Source organism: Mobula hypostoma, chromosome 13 (assembly GCF_963921235.1).
Source record: "Mobula hypostoma chromosome 13, sMobHyp1.1, whole genome shotgun sequence".
Classification (NCBI taxonomy): domain Eukaryota; kingdom Metazoa; phylum Chordata; class Chondrichthyes; order Myliobatiformes; family Myliobatidae; genus Mobula; species Mobula hypostoma.
In genome coordinates, this window is record NC_086109.1 from 49319758 (window position 1) to 49342352 (window position 22595).

The 22595-nt window shown below is 42.7% G+C and overlaps 1 protein-coding gene across 1 annotated transcript in view; it reads left to right on the forward strand.

Moving 5' to 3' along the window:
* shisa4 (shisa family member 4) overlaps window positions 1-22595 on the forward strand; it is a 140675-nt gene that overhangs the window by 117194 nt on the left and 886 nt on the right. Inside the window, exons 5-6 of the mRNA XM_063065089.1 lie at window positions 14519-14620; window positions 20927-21034. Of these exons, the coding sequence (XP_062921159.1) occupies window positions 14519-14620; window positions 20927-21034 (210 nt within the window). The remainder of the gene's footprint in view (window positions 1-14518; window positions 14621-20926; window positions 21035-22595) is intronic.

The window sequence follows — 22595 nt, forward strand, 5'->3', positions numbered from 1 at the left end:
CTCGTTGGAATTTAGAAGATTGAGGGGGGATCTGATTGAAACATATAAGATCCTAAAGGGATTGGACAGGCTAGGTGCAGGAAGATTGTTCCCGATGTTGGGGAAGTCCAGAACGAGGGGTCACAGTTTGAGGATAGAGGGGAAGCCTTTTAGGACCGAGATTAGGAAAAACTTCTTCACACAGAGAGTGGTGAATCTGTGGAATTCTCTGCCACAGGAAACTGTTGAGGCCAGTTCATTGGCTATGTTTAAGAGGGAGTTAGATATGGCCCTTGTGGCTACAGGGGTCAGGGGGTATGGAGGGAAGGCTGGGGCGGGGTTCTGAGTTGGATGATCAGCCATGATCATAATAAATGGCGGTGCAGGCTCGAAGGGCCGAATGGCCTACTCCTGCACCTATTTTCTATGTTTCTATGAAACCGGAGCGTGTGGAGAAACCTCGCACTTTCCACAGGAAGAACACACAAACTCTTTACAGATGATGTTCCGAACTCCAAAGCCCCCAAATTGTAATCACCTTGCACTAACCACTACACGTCCCAGCTAACACATGCTGTTGTAGGGGAAAGAACAGTGAGGACTAGTAAACAGAGATATGTATTTTGCTTAGGCAGTAACAAGTTCGGTGGCACCTGAACATGAAGAGGGAACGGCAGACGAAGTGGAATGCAGCAGTGATACCACCAGGTGTTTTTGGCAGATTAACAGTGCCCTTTGGTCTGCCTGAAACCTGTTAGTCAACTGGCACATTGACAGACCGTGGAGGAATGCTGCCGAATAGCATATTCCATGCTGCAGGAGTACGTGGTGGGTGCAGCTGGGTGGGGAAGGAGGTTGTTCTGCTACTGAAGAGGGAGGGGTTTTGTTGGTGAGGAAACCCCTAAGTTACTGTAGAAGCGTACCACCCTAGGGGTCACAGGAGTGGCAGCAGCACTATTGATGTAATAAAACAGAACAGACTTCGAATGTAAAGAATGAAAAGGCTTTGCAATGTTTGCTCTTCTAAGTATTATTTTTATTATGAAAAATGTTTAATTTGATAAAATATGTTTCTATAAGATCTATTTTAGGGGAAAGATTAGAAAGGGTTAGTAACTAGTACATAGAATCAGAATGGGTTTTAAATCACTGACATATTTTGTGAAATTTGTTCTGCAGCAGTACATTGCAATACATAGTAATCAAACTATAGATTGCAATAAGAAGTATATTGTATATATAAATCAATGAGTAGTGCAAAGCGAGAAGGAAAAAAGAAAAAATACTGAGTAAGTGTTCGTGTGTCCAGCGATCATTCAGAAATTTGATGGTAGAGGCGAAGAAGCTGTTTCTGCAACGTTGAGTGTGTGACTTCAGGCTCCTGTGCCACTTCCTTAATGGTAGCAATAAGAAGAGGGCATGTCCTGAAGGCTCCTCAGTGATGGATGCCACCTTTTTAAGGCATCACTTTTTGAAGGTGTCCTGGATATTGGGGAGGCCATGATGGAGCTGACTGAGGTTACAATTTTCTGCAGATTTTTCTGATCCTGTGCAGTGGCCCCTCCATACCAGACAGTGATGTAGCCAGTTAGAATGCTCTCCACGGTACATATGTAGAAATTTGAGTGACTTTGGTGACATACCAAATCTCCTCAAACTCCTAATGAAATATAGCTGCTGTCATGCCTTTTTTGTAATTGCATCGATATGTTTGGCCCAGGAGAGATCCCCAGAGATGTTGACACCCAGCAGCTTGAAAATGCTCACCCTAATTAGCAAATGTGGATTGTGCTAATGTGACAAAAGTAGAGGCATGGAATGCAGCAGAGATGACACTCGAGTTTCAGGAACTTCACCCATTGTAAAGGTGTGCACCCATTGTTATAATAGAAAATTGGATTTACTGTTAGACCTGAGGATAATCATTTCACTCTGTATTCAGGACCTGCTCTGTTACTTAATTAAGTCTTCCAGTAGCCACCATTCTGTCATCAAGATACAGTGTTACTGGTAATCTCATCAATTGAGAATGTAAAAGCTGTACCCAAATTTATGCTCTGGTAGCAAACAACAGGAATTCTGCAGATGCTGGAAATTCAAGCAACACACATCAAAGTTGCTGGTGAACGCAGCAGGCAAGGCAGCATCTGTAGGAAGAGGTGCAGTCGACGTTTCAGGCCGAGGCCCTTCATCAGGACTAACGAAGTCCTAACGAAGGGTCTCAGCCTGAAACGTCGACTGCACCTCTTCCTACAGATGCTGCCTGGCCTGCTGCGTTCACCAGCAACTTTGATGTGTGTTGCTTATGCTCTGGTAGATCTGCTTTGGCTAGTCTCCTGCTGTGCACTGGAATTTTTAATAAATCACGCATTACTCCATGTGATCTCTCAGTTTTCTCCAACGCATGTCAATGAGCCTATCAGAAAGTACTAATTGTTATTGCCAATGAGCTCATCTGATCTATAGACCTGAATTATAAACACAAGAGATTCTGCAGACATTGAAAATTCAGAGCAACACAGGGAAACTGCTGTTGTTTTTTTAAAAAAATCAATTAATTAGAAAGTGATGACATTGTGGATAGAGCTAAGGAATTGCAAAGGTAAAAAGACCTTGATGGGAGTTGTATACAGACCCCAAACAGTAGTAAGGATGTGGTCTACAAATTACAATGGGAGATAGAAAATGCATGTCAAAAGGGCAATGTTATAATACTCATGCAGGCTTTCAATATGCAGGTATATTGGGAAAATCAGGTTGGTGCTGGATTCCAGGAGGGGGAATTTCTAGAGCACCTACGGGATGGCTTTTTAGAGCAGCTCACTAGAGGATCAGCTATTCTGGATTGGGTGTTGTGCAAAGTACCAAAATTGATTAGAAAGCTTAAGGTAAAAGAGAGATGGAGGGGCAGGAGTCAGAGGTTAGAGAGCACCCCTGTGGCTGTACCCCTTAACAATAAGTCATCCTGTTTGAGTACTCTTCGTGGGGGCGGGGGGGGGGATGGCCTACCTGGAGGAAGCAACAGTGGCCGCGCCTCTGGCACAGAGTCTGGCCCTGTGGCTCGGAAGGGTAGGGAAAGGAAGAGGATGGCAGCAGTGATAGGGGAATCTATAGATAGGGGGTCAGAGAGACAATTCTTTGGATGCAGGAAAGAAGCACGGATAGTAGTTTGCTCCCAGGAGCCAGGGTCCAGGATGATTCTAATCGCGTCCACAATATCCTGAAGTGGGAAGGAGAACAGCCAGAGGTCGTGGTACATATTATTACCGACGACATAGGCAGAAAAAGGGAGGAGGTCCTGAAAACAGACTACAGGGAGTTAGGAAGGAAGTTGAGAAACAGGACCTCAAAGGTAGTAATCTCGGGATTACTGCCTGTACCACGTGACAGGGAGTACAGGAATAGAATGAGGTGGAGGATAAATGCATGGCTGAGGGATTGGAGCAGGGGGCAGGGATTCAGATTTCTGGATCATTAGGACCTCTTTTGGGGCAGGAATGACCTGTACAAAAAGGACGGGTTACACTTGTATCCCAGGGGGACCAATATCCTGGTGGTGAGGTTTGCTAAGGCTACTGGGGAGAGTTTAAACTAGGATTGCTGGGGGGTGGGAACCAAACTGAAGAGACGGAGGAAGAGGCGGTTGGCTCACAAATAGAGAAAGCTTGAAGACAGTGCAAGAGGGAGGATAAGCAAGTGATCGAGAAGGGACGCGCTCAGACCCATGGTTTGAGATATGTCTATTTTACTGCAAGGCGTATTATGAACAAAGTGGATGAGCTTAGAGCATGGATCAGTACTTGGAGCTATGATGTTGTGGCCATTACAGAGACTTGGATGACTCAGGGGCAGGAATGGTTACTTCGAGTGCCAGGCTTTAGATGTTTCAGAAAGGACAAGAATGGAGGCAAAAGAGGTGGGGGTGTGGCACTGTTGATCAGAGATAGTGTCACGGCTGCAGAAAAGGAGGAAGTCATGGAGGGACTGTCTACTGAGTCTCTGTGGGTGGAAGTTAGAAACAGGAAGGGGTCAATAACTCTACTGGGTGTTTTTTATAGACCACCCAATAGTAACAGGGACATCAAGGAGCAGATAAGGAGACAGATCCTGGAAAGGTGTAATAATAACAGGGTTGTTGTGGGAGATTTTACTTTCCAAAATATTGATTGGCATGTCCCTAGAGCGAGGAGTTTAGATGGGGTGGAGTTTGTTAGGTGTGTTCAGGAAGGTTTCGACGTAATATGCCTGCAAGAGGAGAGGCTGTACTTGATCTGGCATTGGGAAATGAACCTGGTCAGGTGTCAGATCTCTCAGAGGGAGAGCATTTTGTAGTAATTCTATCTCCTTTACCATAGCATTGGCGAGGGATAGGAACAGACAAGTTAGGAAAGTGTTTAATTGGAGTAAGGGGAAATATGAGGCTATCAGGCAGGAACTTGGAAGCATAAATTGGGAACAGATGTTCTCAGGGAAATGTACGGAAGAAATGTGGCAAATGTTCAGGGGATATTTGTGTGGAGTTCTGCATAGGTACGTTCCAGTGAGACACGGAATGGATGGTGGGGTACAGGAACCGTGATGTACAAAGGCTGTTGTAAATCTAGTCAGAAGAAAAGAGCTTAAGAAAGGTTCCAAAAAACTAGGTAATGGTAGAGATCTGGAAGATTATAAGGCTAGCAGGAAGGAACTTAAGAAAGAAATTAGGAGAGCCAGAAGGGGCCATGAGAAGACCTTGGCAGACAGGATTAAGAAAAACCCCAAGGCATTCTACAAGTATGTGAAGAGCAAGAGGACAAGACGTGAGAGAATAGGACCAATCAAGAGTGACAGTAGAAAAGTATGTATGGAACCAGAGGAGATAGCAGAGGTACTTAATCAGTAACATACATCAAAGTTGCTGGTGAACGCAGCAGGCCAGGCAGCATCTATAGGAAGAGGCGCAGTCGACGTTTCAGGCCGAGACCCTTCGTCAGGACTGTCCTGACGAAGGGTCTCGGCCTGAAACGTCGACTGCGCCTCTTCCTATAGATGCTGCCTGGCCTGCTGCGTTCACCAGCAACTTTGATGTATGTTGCTTGAATTTCCAGCATCTGCAGAATTCCTGTTGTTTGTACTTAATCAGTACTTTGCTTCAGTATTCACTACGCAAAAGGATCTTGCTGATTGTAGGGATGACTTACAGTGGACTGAAAAGCTTGAGCATGTAGATATTAAGAAAGAGGATTGCTGGAACTTCTGGAAAGCATCAAGTTGGATAAGTCACTGGGATCGGATGAGATGTACCCTAGGCTATTGTGGGAGGCAAAGGAGGAGATTGCTGAACCTCTGGCGATGATCTTTGTATCATCAATGGAGACGGGAGCGGTTCCAGAGGATTGGAAGGTTGTGGATGTTATTCCCTTATTCAAGAAAGGGAGTAGAGATGGCCCAGGAAATTAAAGACCAGCGAGTCTTACTTCAGTGGTTGGTAAGTTGATGGAGAAGATCCTGAGAGGCGGGATTTATGATCATTTGGAGAGGGATAATATGATTAGGAATAGTCAACATGGCTTTGTGAAAGGCAGGTCGTGCCTTACGAGCCTGATTTAATTTCTTGAGGATGTGACTAAACACATTGAAGGTAGAGCAGGAGATGTAGTGTATATGGATTTCAGCAAGGCATTTGACAAGGTACGCAATGCAAGGCTTATTGAGAAAGTAAGGAGGCATGGGATCCAAGGGGACATTGCTTTGTGGATCCAGAACTGGCTTGCCCACAGAAGGCAAACAGTGGTTGTAGACGAGTCATATTCTGCATGGAGGTTGGTCACCAGTGGTGTGCCTCAGGGATCTGTTCTGGGACCCCTGCTCTTCATGATTTTTATAAATGACCTGGATGAAGAAGTGGAGAGTTGGGTTTATAAATTTGCTGATGACACAAAGGTTGAGGGTGTTGTGGATAGTATGGAGGGCTGTCAGAGGTTACAGCGGGGCATTGATAGGTTGCAAAACTGAGCTGAGAAGTGGCAGATGGAGTTCAACCCAGATAAGTGTGAGATGGTTCATTTTGGTAGGTCAAATATGATGGCAGAATATAGTATTAATGGTAAGACTCTTGGCAGTGTGGAGGATCAGAAGGATCTTGAAGTCTGAGTCCATAGGATACTCAAAGCTGCTGCGCAGGTTGACTCTGTGGTTAAGAAAGCATACAGTGCATTGGCCTTCGTCAATCGTGGGATTGAGTTCAGGAGCTGAGAGGTAATGTTGCAGCTATATAGGACTCTGGTCAGACCCCACTTGAAGTACGGTGCTCAGTTCTGGTCACCTCACTATAGCAAGGATGTGGAAACTACAGAAAAGGTGCAGAGGAAATTTACAAAGATGTTGTCTGGATTTGGGAGCATGCCTTATGAGAATAGGTTGAGTGAATTTGGCCTTTCCTTGGAGAGATGGTGGATGAGAGGTTACCTGATAGAGGTGGACAAGATAATAAGAGCCATTGATCGTGTGGATAGTCAGAGGCTTTTTCCCAGGGCTGAAATGGCTAGTACGAGAGGGCATAGGTTTTTTTTCGCTTTTTTAAAAATTTTTTTTGCTCAGCATAACAAAACTTTCAATTTACGGATACATTTACATTTACATTTCTTCCCCTCACAGATATCAGCTATCAGAACACTTCCATCAGAATACAGACATCACCCCAACATCCTATACAAAAGCCCTTGTTAGTATAGCAGACAGGTTTACATCAACATACTGCAGAAAAGGTTGCCGTGTTTTATGAAAATTATTTGTTTTTGAGTGTACCATACATGTCAAAAAGTCCAAAGGAATGTATTCCATGATTAATTTACGCCAACCAAAAGGTCCAGGGGCCTTATCGGATATCCAACAAAGTAAAATATTCTTCCTCGCACAAAAAGTCAAGATGTTAAAATGTTTTTTCTGATGTGCATTAATAATACGACTGCTGGGAAAGCCTAAGAGGAAAGACACTAGGTCCAGTTCAAGTTCAATCTTCAGAATATCTTCCATTTCACCCAAAATATCACTCTGAAGTTTGGGACAAGTCCAAACACAGTGGGTGAAAGTTCTAGTATTTACTTTACATTTGGAACACATTGGAGAAACCCCCGTCTTAAATTTCGACAGACGATCTGGAGTCAGATGGGCTCTATGCAGAATTTTGAGTTGCGGTGCTTTAGTTCTATTACAAAGTGAAATTTTCTTTTGCATTATAACAGATGTCTTCCCATGTTTCAGCTGTAATTTCTACTCCCAGCTCTTCCTCCCAGCTGCTCAACCTCTCCACAAGAACATTCCTTCAGGATGCTGTAAAAAGTACTAATAGAACGAAATACCTTCTTTTCTATGTTAGAACTATAGAAATCAGTTAACAAAGATGTTTTTTCTGTATATAATCTCTTAACTGAAAGAAACAAAAAAGATCCTTGTTGGGCATGTTAAATTTCTGTACTATTTGACTAAAAGACATCATCGTTCCTTCATCAAGCAAATCTCCTAGATGGAAATTACCCTTAGAAATCCAAAGTTTAAATCCAGAATCCATTATGCCAGGCTGAAAATCTGGACTGCCAGTTATTGGAGTGATTTTCGCTGCGTTGCCCTCAATTTGTCTCAACGGCCTCCAAGCTCTGACTGTATTAATCATTATTGGATTGCTACAATATTCCTTAACTAGTTTCATCTTATTGAGGAAAAGCAAATTACTAAGAGGGTATTTTGCTTGTGAAGCTTCAATGTCTAGCCAAATTGAGGAGGGGTCCCTGCAAACCCAGTCAACCACATAAGATAAAAAGGAACTTAATTGATATTTTTTGATGTCCGTAAAATCCAGACCCCCTAGACTACTGGGAAGCTGTAACTTAGACATCTTAATACAGGGTCTTATTTTGTTCCAGATGAAAGAAACAAACCAGCCATTTTTTTTAAAGTATTTGTTGGGTAAAAATGACTGGAATCATTCGTATCGGGTAGAGCAGACGAGGAAGAATGTTCATTTTGAGCAAGGATATCCGGCAAAGCCAAGAAATGGGAAGAGTGCTCCATCGCTCAAGATCCCGTTTGATCTTGTCAAATAACTGTGTAAAGTTAGCTTTGAACAATTGATCAAACGTAGGTGTGATAAATATGCCTAAGTAAACAAAACCTGTCTACAACCATTTAAAGGGGAAAACACCCTGAGTGTCAGGTACCTGCTGCAGATTCCCCAGAGGCATAGCCTCTGATTTAGTAAAGTTGATTTTATAACCTGAGAAGGTGCTAAATGAATTGATGCATTGTATAAGGTGGTGCACTGATATAGCAGGGTTTGATAAGAAAATTAGAACATCATCTGCATACACTGTAATTTTATGTGACTTTAGTCCTATGTCTGGAGCGGGTACTTTGCGGTCTCACTGAATAACCTCAGCCAATGGCTCGACCACCAGTGTAAAAAGTAGTGGTGATAAAGGGCAGCCCTGCTGGCTGCCCCTCAGAATACTAAAATTATCCGACCTAATACCATTAGTGAGAATCACAGCCGAAGGGTCATTATAAAAAATCTTCACCCACTTAATAAAATTATTGCTCAAACCAAATCGTTCTAAAGTGGAAAAAAAAAGTACGGCTATTCGACACGATCAAGGGCCTTTCCTGCATCTAAGAAACAACCAAGCCGTCCACTACTTGTTGGTGACATGCCTGAATCACATTAAGTTAATCTTCTGATATTGTTAGATGATCTACGGCCTTTTACAAAACCCGTTTGATCCTCTTTTATGATAAAATTTAACACAGTTTCTGATCGCGACGCTAAGGTTTTAGATAAGATTTTGAAGTCAACATTTAACAATGAAATAAGTGTGTAGGAGGCACAATCTTCAGGGCTCTTTCCTTTCTTAAGAATTAGGGAGATATTGGCTTCTCTCAATGATGGTGGGAGGAGACCACAATTAAATGCATGATTGAACATGTTTAGCATAGGCTCTGATAATAACCCGGTGAACTCTTTATAGAATTCATAGGGTCTTCCCACTTCGGAGCTGTCTCACAGCTTCCTGTATCTCATGTATAGATAATGGAGCATTGAAGAGGGACTCTTGTTCAAAAGAAATGCCTGTGAGATCTAAATTCCTGAAAAAGGACTCCATCATTGCATTGCTCAGATTGATACAATTTAGAATAAAAATTCTTAAACACAAAATTAATCATTTTAGAATTACTAGTGAGTGCTCCTGTCCCATCCCTAATTGAAGCAATAGTCTGAGAGGCATTTTTCTTTCTAGCTAAATAAGCCAAATACCTACCTGGTTTTTCACCATGTTCAAACAATCATTGTTTAGCAAATGTCAATTTTCTTTTGGCTGCTTGTGTAAGTGAGGAGTTTAATGTACAGCATAGGACTGTGATATTATGTAACTTGGCTGCAGAAGGCTTATTAATATAATCCTTTTCAGTTGCTGCAAGCCTTGCTTCTACTAGGCGCTGCTGTTCCGCAACTTGTCGCTTCTTACTAGCAGAGTAGGAGATAATTAACTCCCTTGCATAGGCCTTAGCGGTTTCCCAGAGCATCGATGGACTACTAGCTGATTTGGAATTAATAGATAGGAAAGTTTTGAATTCGGAAGTAAACTAGTCTATAAATTTATTATCTTTTAGAATAAAAGGATTCAGCTTCTAATATACTGCTGCATGGTCAAAAATAGTAATATTTCCAATTGTGCAGGATACAACTAAAACTAGGAGCGTTTTGGGGGTTAGAAAAAAGTCTATTCTGGTGTAACACTTGTGTGGATTTGAAAAAAATGTGGTCTTTGTCTGAGGAACGTAACAACCTCCAAACATCCACAAGTCCTAGTTCTCCACATAAGCCCATGATTTTTTTGGATTGTGAGGAGAGCAATGGGGGACCACTAGGCACTCTGTCCATCAATGAGTCCATGAGACAATTAAAATCCCCACCTACAATAATGTTTTGTATTGAAAAGCTTGTAAGTTTGGAAAAAGCATGTATTAGGAATTTGAGAGGATGAGCTGGAGGGCAGAAAACATTGAGAATACCATATTCCTCTCCATATATTGAAGCCTTAACAATCACAAATCTCCCATACTTATCCTTAATGCAGTCTCATAACTTAAAAGGCAGGTTCTTCCTAATTAAAATGGCCACCCCCCCCCTACTCCTGGTATTAAAAGATGAAAAATAGACTTGATCAAATACACTCTGTTGCAGTTTTAGATGTTCTATATCATTTAAATGTGTCTCCTGCAATAAGGCTATGTCCACCCTTTCCTTTTTCAGGCTTAGTAGGATTTTCTTTCTCTTGATTGGTGAATGACTCCCCTTAATGTTCCAAGTGCACAATTTTAATATATTACTGGTCATAACCCTTTATAACAATCACTTGACTCCGGAGGAGAAGAAACCTAACTTAAGATCAGCTGAGCAGCAATAAGTGAATTAAAAAAACACGCAAAAAAAACAAAGTGCCAACAGTGCTGAACAAGAGGACTTACCCCACAATTAAAGGGGATATCTGAACCTTCTAGCACCCCATATTCTGCCCCACTGCCAATATGGTATTTAATGTAGTCAAAAATGAAAACAGGACATAATTTATCAATCCACCGATTTGTTACCATCATGTTTAAGCTCCTTCAGGCTGGAGCAGCACCGCTAATTTAAACAAATAATGAAACTGTATTAATCAAAACAAATACGTTACCCATCCTATAAAATATCTTGCCGTTGAGTAATGAAAAGGTAAAATAAAGCGACCATCATGTCCATAACCAGGGCTGCACAAGATATACATTCTTTAGCCCAACGTGTCTACAAAAGTTTTAGCTTTGCCAGGTGAATCAAATATCTTGGTGATCCCATTGTAGGTGATTTTCAGCACCGCTGGGTACAGCATAAAGTACTGGATTCCAGATTCTCTCAGCTGCTTCTTTACCTGGTCGAATTCCTTGCGCTTCCGAATAATGGCTGCCAAAAAATCCTGGAAAAACATAAGCCTAGATCCCTCATATATTAAAGCCTGGGCATCAGTCCCGTGGCACCTCGAAGCTTCCATCACTATTTGCTTATCACCAAAATTAGGGAACCTCATGAGGACAGGTCGAGGGCATTATCTAGGCCCGGTTTTGGAGCCGCGTACGATGAGCTGTTTCCACTTTAATGCATCCAGCCTTGGTTTCCAAATCAAAGAAATTCGGCAGCCAGCCCTCAAAAAACTTCGCTGGCTGGCTGCCTTCTGTACCTTCAGGTAGACGATGATTCGTATGTTCCTCCTCCTACCTCTATTCTCAAGATCATCGATATGGTCAGACAAGCTTTGAACTTGCTTTTCTAGCACCTGGATGCAGATTTGGGCTTGATCAGCTACAGTCTCAACCACGGAGGTTCGGCCCTCGACCTCATTCGTTCTTGTATTGATCAAGATTTTTAAGTTCCAATGTGTGGTTCTGGAGGGTTAGAGAGAGTGGACCCAGCTTCTCATCCATCATTTTGGATATGTTCTCCGTAACTTCCTGAGTTACTTGACGAAAAGCAGGGTCCAGTGTGTTAGCATAGCGAGCAGCAGCTAGCTCCTCAGCCCCGGGCGAGCGCTCTGTGCAGTCCATCTTGGCCACCTTTTTAGTATTTTTTGATGGCATGGTGTTGAAGCAGCTTAAAAAAATACTCATCAATGTTCATGTTATTAAATCCGACACTTGGGCATTTAAAAGAAAAAGTTGAAACGGATAGGTTTATATGTGAAATTATCAGTGTTGCGGTGCTGAGCTCAGCAAAGCAGACCTTTCACTGCACCGCCATCTTGAAAGAGGGCACAGTTTTAAGGTGCTTGGAAGTAGCTACAGAGGAGATGTCTGGTAAGTTTTTAATGCGGAGAGTGGTGAGTGGGCTGCCGGCGACGGTGGTGGAGGCGCATCCGATAGGGTCTTTTAAGAGACTCCTGGACCGGTACATGGAGTTCAGAAAAATAGAAGGCTATGGGTAACCCTAGGTAATTTCTAAGGTAAGGACATGTTTGGCACAGCTTTGTGGGCCAAAGGGCCTATATTGTGCTGTAGGTTATCTATGTTTCTAACCCTGTGGGGAGGCAATATGATTAAATTTACCCTGAATTTTGAGGAGGAGAAGCTGAAGTCAGATGTACCAGTATTACAGTGGAGTAAAGGAAATTACAGAGGCTTGAGAGAGGAGTTGGCCAGAGTTAACTGGAAAAGAACACTGACAGGGATGATAGCAGCGAGCAATGGCCGGAATTTCTGGAAGCAATTCGGAAGGCACAGGATATATACATCCCAAACAGGAAGAAGTATTCTAAAGGCAAGATGACATTGGCTAGCAAGGGAAGTCAAAGCCAACATAAAAACTAAAGAGAGAGCATGTAATAGAACAAAAATTAGTAAGAAGTTAGAAGACTGGGAAGCTTTCAACTACCAACAGAAAGCAACCAAAAAATTCATTGAGAAGGTAAAAATGGATTATGAACGTAAGCTAGCCAGTAATATTAAAGAGGATATGCATGAGGTGTAAAAGAGGCAAGAGTGGATATCGGACTGCTGGAAAATGATGCTGGAGAAGTAGTAATGGCGGACAATGAAATGGTGGACAAAGTACGGTGGAAGGTCCAGGTGTCAGGGCTCATGATGTGTGTGAGGTTACCATTACTGGAGAAAAGGTTCTTGGGAAACTGAAAAGTCTAAAAGTAGACAAGTCAGCTTGACCAGATGATGTTCACCGGGTCTGAAAGAGGTGGCTGAAGAGATCACTAATGACCTTTCAAGAATCACTAGGTTCTGGAATGGTTCCAGACGACTGGAAAATTGCAAATGTCACTCCACTCTTCAAGAAGGGAGAGAGGCAGAAGAAAGGAAACTATCGGCCAGTTAGTCTAACCTCAGTGAATGGGAAGATGTTGGAGTTGATTATTAAGGATGAGGTCTCAGGGTACTTGGAGACACGTGATTAAAAAAAGGCTGTAGTCAGCATTGTTTCCTTAAGGGAAAATCTTGCCTGACAAATCTGTTGGAATTCATTGTAGAAATAACAAGCAAAATAGACAAAGAAGAATCAGTTGATTTTGTGTACTTGTATTTTCAAAAAGCCACACATGAGCCTACTTAACAAGCTATGAGCCCATGGTATTACAGGAAAGATTCTAGTATGGATAAAGCAATGGTTGATTGGCAGGAGGCAATGAATGGGAATAAAGGGAGCCTTTTCTCGTTCACTGCTGGTCACTAGTATTGTTCCACAGGGGTCTGTGTTGGGACTGATTCTTTTTACATTATATGTCAATGATTTGAATGATGGAGTTGGTGGCTTTGTTGCAAAGTTTGCAGACAGTATGAAGATAGGTGGAGAGGAAGGTAGTTTTCAGGATGTAGAGAGGGAAAGACTTGGACAGATTAGGAGAATGGACAAAGAAATGGCAGATGGAATACAGTAACGGGAAGTGTATGGTCATGCACTTTGGTACAAGAAATGAAAGAGTTAACTATTTTCTAAATGGAGTGGAAATACAAAATGCTGAGGTGCAAAGGGAATTGGGAGTCCTTGTGCAGGTGTGGTAAACCATGTATATATGTTGTAACTCGGTTACCTGTCTGGACACACCCCTCTGCTGTCTGCCCCTGTGGCTCCTCCCACAGAGTCCTGTATAAAGGTGTTCGTCTTGCCCCTCCCCCTCAGTCCGGGGGCAGACACTCACTGTGGAGGTCGTATTGTACAGCGAATAAAAGCCTTTCAGTATTTTTACCAAACCTCAGTCTTTTGGAGTAATTGAAGGTGCTTCAGCAGGATTCCCTAAAGGTTAATTTGCATGTTGAGTCTGTGGTGAGGAAGGCAAATGCAATGTTAGCATTCATTTCAAGAGGACTAGGAATATAAAAGCAAGGTTGTAATGTTGAGACTTTATAAAGCACTGTTGAGGCCTCACTTGGAGTATTGTGAGCAGTTTTGGGCCCCTTAGAAAAGATGTACTGAAACTGGAAAGGATTACAAGGAGGTGCATGAACATGATTCCAGAATTGAGCAGCTTGTCATATGAAGAGCATTTGATGGCTCTGGGCCTGTGTTCACTAGAATTCAGAAGAATGAGGGGTGACCTCATTGAAACCTATCGAATGGTGAAAGGCCCTAATAAAATGGATGCAGAGAGGATATTTCCTATGATGGGAGAGTCTAAGACCACAGGACACAGTTTCAGAATGGAGAGGTGTCCTTTTAGAACAGAGATGAGGAGAAATTTCTTTAGCCAGAGAGTGGTTTATCTGTGGAGGCCAAGTCTTTTATGTATATATAAGGCAGAGGTTGATAGATTCTTGATTCAGGGCATGATGGGATACAGGGAGAAGGCAGGAGACGGGCTGAGAGGAAAATTGGATCAGCCATGATGAAATGGCAGCGCAGACTTGGGCCAAATGGCCTTAATTCTGCTCCTGTATCTTATGGTGTTATGCTACTTTTTGTGATGTCTGCATTCCTCGAATCAGCACAACTACACATTTATATTTCTGTGTATTAATTGTAAGGTTTCTCTAGGTCCAAGAGAGGTGGTTCACAGCTATCCAATGCATCCAGCTTATTATCCCTCACCAGGAATGCAGGCTCCATATCCAACTGCTCCAGCCTATGGTGCTGCAGGTAAGTTCTCCTTGGGCTATGCGTAAAACTATAAACAAGGAAAGACTGGGCGTTTTTTCTAATGTCAAGGCTGGGCAAAGTTATGCTGTTAGTAACGGGGATCAAGGATTAACTTAATTCGTCATAGGTACCTATACAGTGGCTTCCAATTAATTGGGACCAGTACATTTTGGCCCACTTATAAGGGCTGTGCCAATAATCTGGTTTCATGGAAATAGTTAAAAGGGTATTAAAAACAGTCAAAAACTACTGTTTAACTGAGTCATAGTTTATATATTTAAATGAAATACAGAACAAATTAGAACACTGCCAATACCAATACAGTACTATAAAACTGTGTATTAGTTCCTAATTATTATCAACAAAGAAATTCAGTATGTCACAGCGTTCTTTTGATTGACTGTAAATGAACAAAATCAGCACAGATAACTAGTGTAGATAATGCGCTGCCTTTATACATTGTTATCGACGATTGCATCCTCAATCTTCATTTTCATTGTAACTTTCAACATGATTGTTGATATCGTCAAATTTTTCTTAGTGCATTGTCACCACTCCAGCTACTCTGCTTTAATTTTGATCTCCAGCATTGTCTGTGAAAAGTTTTCATCCTCTTCTTGTGACCACATCATGTGGGTTTCCGCCAGGTGCTCCAGTTTCCTCCTATTTTCCAAAGGCTTGTGGGGTATAGGGTTAGTTGCCCAGTATAAATTGCCTCTAGTGTTGATAAGTGGTAGAGTCCAGAGAATGGTGTGGTTGATGGGGTGAGCAGTGTAAATGGTGTTACATGGTCGGTGAGCCAAAAGGGCTTGTTTCCATATGGCATTGCTTTTAGCAGTACAGGAATAGGTGCATACTGTTTCTGTTCCCTCTGCTTTACCACAGCCACTTCCTTCGGTCAGTACCAAAGTTCAAAGTAAATTGATCTAAAAGAAGATGTGCTAGCATTGGAGAAGATCCAGAGGAGGTTCATGAGAATGATTCCAGGAATGAAAGGGTTAACATGTCAGGAGCATTTGATGGCTCTGGGCCTGGACTCACTGGAATTTAGAAGAATAAGGGGAGATCTCATTGAAACCTGTCGAATATTGAAAGGCCTAGATAGAGTGAATGTGGAGAGAATGTTTCTTCTAGAGGTCTCAGCCACAGAATAAAGAGGAATTCCTTTAATCAGAGGGTGGTGCTCTTTAGAATTCATACTACGGACTGCCATGGAGGCCAAGTCATTTAGACCATAAAACATAAGAGCAGAATTAGACCATTTGGTCCATTGTGTCTGCTCCACCATTCAACCATGGCTGATCCTTTTTCCCCTCCTCAACCCCAGATCACAGCCTTCTCCCCATAACCTTTGATGCCGTGTCCAATCAAGAACCCATCAGTCTGTGCCTCAAATGCACCCGATGACCTGGCCTCCACAGCTCCGTGTGGTAACAAATTCCACAAATTCACTACCCTCTGGTTAATGAAATTTCCCTGCATCTGTCTTTAAAATGGATGCCTCTCTATCCTGAGGCTGTGCCCTCTTGTCCTAGACAAACACCATGAGAAACATCCTTTCCACATTTACTCTGTCGAGGCTTTTCAACATTTGAAAGAATTCAATGAGATCCCCCCTCATCCTTCTAAATTCCAATGAGTACAGATCCAGAGCCATCAAATGTTCCTCATATGATAACCCTTTCATTTCCAGAATCTTTGTGAACCTCCTCTGAACCCCTTCCAATGACAGCACATCTTTTCTTAAATGAGGAGCCCAAAACTGTTCACGCTACTTAAGGTGAGGCCTCACCAGTGCCTTATAAAGCCTCAGCATCATATATTATATTCAAGACCTCTTGAAATTAATGCTAACATTGCATTTGCCTTCCTCACCACTGACTCTACCGGCAAGTTAACCTTTAGGGTGTTCTGCACAAGGACTCCCAAGTCCCTTTGCATCTCAGATTTTTGGAGTTTCTCCCCATTTAGAAAATAGTCTGCACATTTATTTCTACTACCAAGGTGCATGACCATGCATTTTCCAACATTATATTTCACTTGCCACTTTCTTGCCCATTCTCCTAATCTGTCCAAGTCCTTCTGCAACCTACCTGTTTCTTCAACACTACCTGCCCCTCCACCAATCTTCATACCGTATGCAAACTTGGCAACAAAGCCGTCTATTCCATCATCCAAATCATTGATATACAGCATAAAAGGAAGCAATCCCAACACCAGCCCCTGTGGAACACCACCAGTCACTGGCAGCCAAACAGACAAGGATCCTTTTATTACCACTCGCTGCCTCCTAACAGCCAGCCAATGCTCTAACCATGTGAGTAACATTCCTGTCATATCATGTGCTCTTAACTTGTAGCACCTTATCAAAAGCCTTCTGAGAATCCAAATATACAACATCCACTGCATCCCCTTTATCTATCCTACTTGCAATCTCCTCAAAGAATTCCAACAGGTTCGTCAGGCAAGATTTTCCCGTAAGGAAACCATGCTGACTTTGCCCTATTTTCTACTGTGTCACCAAGTACTCCATCACCTCATCCTTAACAATTGACTCCAACATCTTCCCAACCACTGAGATCAGGCCAACTGGTCTATAATTTACTTTCTGCTGCCTTCCTCCTTTCTTATGAGTGGAGAGACAGTTGCAATTTTCCAATCATCTGGCACATCCCAGAGTCCAATGATTTTTGAAAGATCATTGCTAATGCCTCCACAGACTCTACCGCACCTCTTTCAGAAGCCTAGGGTGCAGTTCATCTGGTCTGGGTGACTTGTATACCATTAGGTCTTTCAGCTTTTTGAGCATGTTCTCCCTTGTAATAGCATAGAAACATAGAAACATAGAAAATAGGTGCAGGAGTAGGCCATTCGGCCCTTTGAGCCTGCACCACCATTTATTATGATCATGGCTGATCATCCAACTCAGAACCCCGCCCCAGCCTTCCCTCCATACCCCCTGACGCCCGTAGCCACAAGGGCCATATCTAACTCCCTCTTAAATATAGCCAATGAACTGGCCTCAACTGTTTCCTGTGGCAGAGAATTCCACAGATTCACCACGCTCTGTGTGAAGAAGTTTTTCCTAATCTCGGTCCTAAAAGTCTATCCTCAAACTGTGACCCCTCGTTCTGGACTTCCCCAACATCGGGAACAATCTTCCTGCATCTAGCCTGTCCAATCCCTTTAGGATCTTATACGTTTCAATCAGATCCCCCCTCAATCTTCTAAATTCCAACGAGTACAAGCCCAGTTCATCCAGTCTTTCTTCATATGAAAGTCCTGCCATCCCAGGAATCAATCTGGTGAACCTTCTTTGTACTCCCTCCATGGCAAAGATGTCTTTCCTCAGATTAGGGGACCAAAACTGCACACAATACTCCAGGTGTGGTCTCACCAAGGCCTTGTACAACTGCAGTAGTACCTCCCTGCTCCTGTACTCGAATCCTCTCGCTATAAATGCCAGCATACCATTCGCCTTTTTCACCGCCTGCTGTACCTGCATGCCCACTTTCAATGACTGGTGTATAATGACACCCAGGTCTCGTTGCACCTCCCCTTTTCCTAATCGGCCACCATTCAGATAATAGCAACTGCACTTACTTTTCTTCCCTCACACCCTTTAACATCTGACACACCAGTAGTCTTCCACAGTGAAGACTGATGCAAAATACTCATTTAGTTCATCTGACATCTCCTTGTCCCCCATTTTTATTTCTCTGGCCTATTTGCTAGTGGTGCTATATCCACTCTCCCTTTTAATTTTTACATATTTGAAAAAGCTTTTACTATCTACTTTGATATTGTTTGCTAGCTTGTTTTCATATTTTATCTTTTCCCTTCTAATGATTCTTTTAGGTGCTCTCTCGAGGTTTTTAAAAGCTTCCCAATCCTCTGACTTCCCACTAATTTGTGCTTTGTTGTGTGCCCTCTCTTTTGCTTTTACATTGGCTTTGACTTCCCTTGTCAGCCACAATTGTACTATTTTGCCATTTGAGTATTTCTTTGTTTTTGGAATACATCTGTCCTGCACCTTCCTCATTTTCCCAGAAACTCACTCCATTGCTGCTCTGCTGTCATCCCTGCTAACAGCTCCTCTCAATTTATTTAGCCAACTCCTCTCTCATACCACTGTAATTTCCTGCTGAAATACTGCTATGTCAGACTTTACTTTCTCCCTATCAAATTTCAAGTTGAACTCAATCATATTGTGATCACTGGCTTCTAAGGGCTCTTTTACCTTAAGTTCCCTAATCACCTCCAGTTCATTGCATGACACCCAGTCCAGTACAGCTGATCCCATAGTAGGCTCAATGACAAACTGCTCTTAAAAAGCCATCTCATAGGCATTCAACAAACTCACTCTCAAGATCCAGTACCAACCTGATTTTCCCAATCAACCTGCATGTTAAAATCTCCCACGACTATCATAACACTGACATTTTGACACACCTTTTCTACTTCCCATTGCAATCTGTGGTGCACATCCCAGCTACTGTTGGGAGGCCTGTATATAACTGCCATCAGGTTCCTTTTACCCTTGCAGTTTCTTAACTCAACCCACAAGGATTCAACAATCACATCTTTCTCCTGATTTGTAGCCATGTTTTACCAGCAGAGCCACACCACCCCCTCTGCCTACCTTCCTGTCCCTCTGATACAAGGTGTAACCTTGGACATTCAGCTCCCAACTACAACCATCCTTCAGCCATAATTCAAGGCAGAGGTTGATACATTCTTGATCATTCAGGGCGTCAAAGATTATGAGGAGAAGGCATGAGAATGGAGTTGACAGGATAGTAAATCAGCCATGATGGAATGGTGGTACAGTCTTGATGAGCCAAGTGGCCTAATTCTACTCCTATGTCTTATGATCTTATTATCAAAGTATGTATATGTCACTAAATACGACCCTGAGATTCATTTTCTTCCAAACGTTCACAGTAGAACAAAGAAGTACAATAGAATGAATGAAAAACTACATACAAAGACTGACAAATTGTGCAAATACAAAAAGAAACAAGTAATAGAAATGAATAAGTACGTACATAAATATTTAATACTAACAACATATGTGCTAGAGTCCTTGAAAGTGTGGAATCAGTTCAGTGTTGAGGTGAGTGAAGTTATCCAAGCTTCTTTCAGCAACTTGATGGGTTGAAGGTAATAACTGTTCCTGAACTTGCTGGCATGGGACCTGAAGCTCTTCTATCTCCTTCCCCATGGCAGCAATGGGAATAGAGCATGGCCTGGATGGTGGGGGTCCTTGGTGATGAGTGCTGCTTTCTGGCCAGCTCTCTCTGTGAGGATAGGGAAGAGGATGACAGCCATTATCTCCTGTTCTGCAAGTAAAATTCTGCTCATTGCTCACAGTCAGAATCAGGTTTAATATCACTGGCATATATCATGATTCTTTTTCTTTCCCCTCTCCCACTCTGGCCTCTTACCATTTCTCCTCACCTGCCTATCACCTCCCCCCGCTGCCCCTCTTTCTTCACTTTTTCCCATGGCCCACTGTCCTCTCTGATCAGATTCCTTCTTCTCCAGCACTTTACTTTTCCCATCTGCCTGGCTTCACCTATCACCTTCTGTTTTGTCCTCCTTCCCCTATCCCCACCTTTTTATTCTGGCACCTTCCCCCTTCCTTTCCAGTTTAGAAGAAGAGTCTCAGCCCAAAATATCGACTGTAAATTCCTTTCCATAGGTGCTGCCTGACCTGCTGAGTTCCTCCAGTATTTTGTGTGTGTCATGAAATGTGGTGCGGCATTAGGACGGTGTAATACATAAAGATAAATTACAATAAGAAATATTGTCAGCCTATTATCAGCTCATAAATCTGATGGTGGCGAAGAAACTGTTCCTAAAACACTAAGTGTGTGTCTTCAGTCTCCTGTACAGTACTTCCTGCATGATGGCGAGGACATGTCCTGGGTGACAGGGTCCTTTTTGAGTCATCTCCCCTTGAAGATGTTCTGCAGTGTGTTCCAAATCATTTTCATTTATGAATTAGTCAAACAACATCTAGGGCACAGAGAGTGATGGAACCTAATCTATAAATCATCAGACTCTCCCACGACCATCTCCCAAAACATATGGTTAAAATGGCTATATTGTAACAGGTTGATAAGTTCTTGATTAGTAAAGGCATCAAAGATTACGGGAAGAATGTAAGAGAATGGTGTTTGAGAGGGAAAATAAATTAGCCATTATTGAATGGCAGACCAGACTTAAAGTGCTAAATGGCCTAAATCTGTTCCTATATGTTATGATCTTATTTATATTGAAATGTGCTTGTTTTTCTCCTAGGCTCAGCCAGCGGTTTTCAAAGCTACCCACTGAACCTTGCTTACCCACCCAATATACCTCCCGGATCGTATCCTCCATACCAGACAGCCCCAGCTTACAGTGCTACAAGTAAGGCCTATTTAGTATTACAAACGCAGAAAACTCCTAGCAGGACTGTGAATAAGAAGGAACACAAATGGGGTTAGCAAGTTACTGGCCTAGTATCCACAGTCTGGGACACCACAGTAGCGTAGTGAAGCTATTACAGCTCGGGGCATCCCATTCACAGTTCATTTCTGGTGCCCTGTGTAAGGAGATTATACTTTCTTCGCGTGGCTGCGTGGATTTCCTCTGGATGCTGCGGTTTCCTGCCACAATCCAAAGATTATTTTAGAATATGAAGACACGCAGTACTCTTTTATTGTCATTTAGTAATGCATGCATTACTAAAGGGAGAGAGTACATTCAGACTGGAGGATTGTGACTAGTGGTGTCCCACAAGTATCTGTGCTGGGACCTCTACTTTTCGTGATTTTTATTAACGACCTGGATATGGGGGTAGGAGGGTGGGTTGGCAAGTTTGCAGATGACACAAAGGTCGGTGGTGTTGTAGATAGTGTAGAGGATTGTCAAAGATTGCAGAGAGACATTGATAGGATGCAGAAGTGGGCTGAGAAGTGCAGATGGAGTTCAACCCGGAGAAGTGTGAGGTGGTACACTTTGGAAGGACAAACTCCAAGGCAGAGTACAAAGTAAATGGCAGGATACTTGGTAGTGTGGAGGAGCAGAGGGATCTGGGGGTACATGTCCACAGATCCCTGAAAGTTGTCTCACAGGTGGATAGGGTAGTTAAGAAAGCTTATGGGGTGTTAGCTTTCATAAGTCGAGGGATAGAGTTTAAGAGTCGCGATGTAATGATGCAGCTCTATAAAACTCTGGTTAGGCCACACTTGGAGTACTGTGTCCAGTTCTGGTCACCTCACTATAGGAAGGATGTGGAAGCATTGGAAAGGGTACAGAGGAGATTTACCAGGAAGCTGCCTGGTTTAGAGAGTATGGATTATGATCAGAGATTAAGGGAGCTAGGGCTTGACTCTCTGGAGAGAAAGAGGATGAGAGGAGACATGATAGAGGTGTACAAAATAATAAGAGGAATAGATAGAGTGGATAGCCAGCGCCTCTGCCCCAGGGCACCACTGCTCAATACAAGAGGACATGGCTTTAAGGTAAGGGGTGGGAAGTTCAAGGGGGATATTAGAGGAAGGTTTTTTACTCAGAGAGTGGTTGGTCCGTGGAATGCACTGCCTGAGTCAGTGGTGGAGGCAGATACACTAGTGAAGTTTAAGAGACTACGAGACAGGTATATGGAGGAATTTAAGGTGGGGGTTTATGTGGGAGGCAGGGTTTGAGTGTCGGCACAACATTGTGGGCCGAAGGGCCTGTACTGTGCTGTACTATTCTATGTTCTATGTTCATTAAGAAATGATACAATATTTCCTCCGGTGTGATATCACAAAACACAGGACAGACCAAGACTGAAAAAAACTAACAAAACCACATAATTATAACATATAGTTACAGCAGTGCAACAATACCATAACTTGATGAAGAAGTCCATGAGCGCAGTAAAAAGTTCAAAGTCACTCAAATGTCCCACATCTCACGCAGACGGGAGAAGGAAGAAAAACTC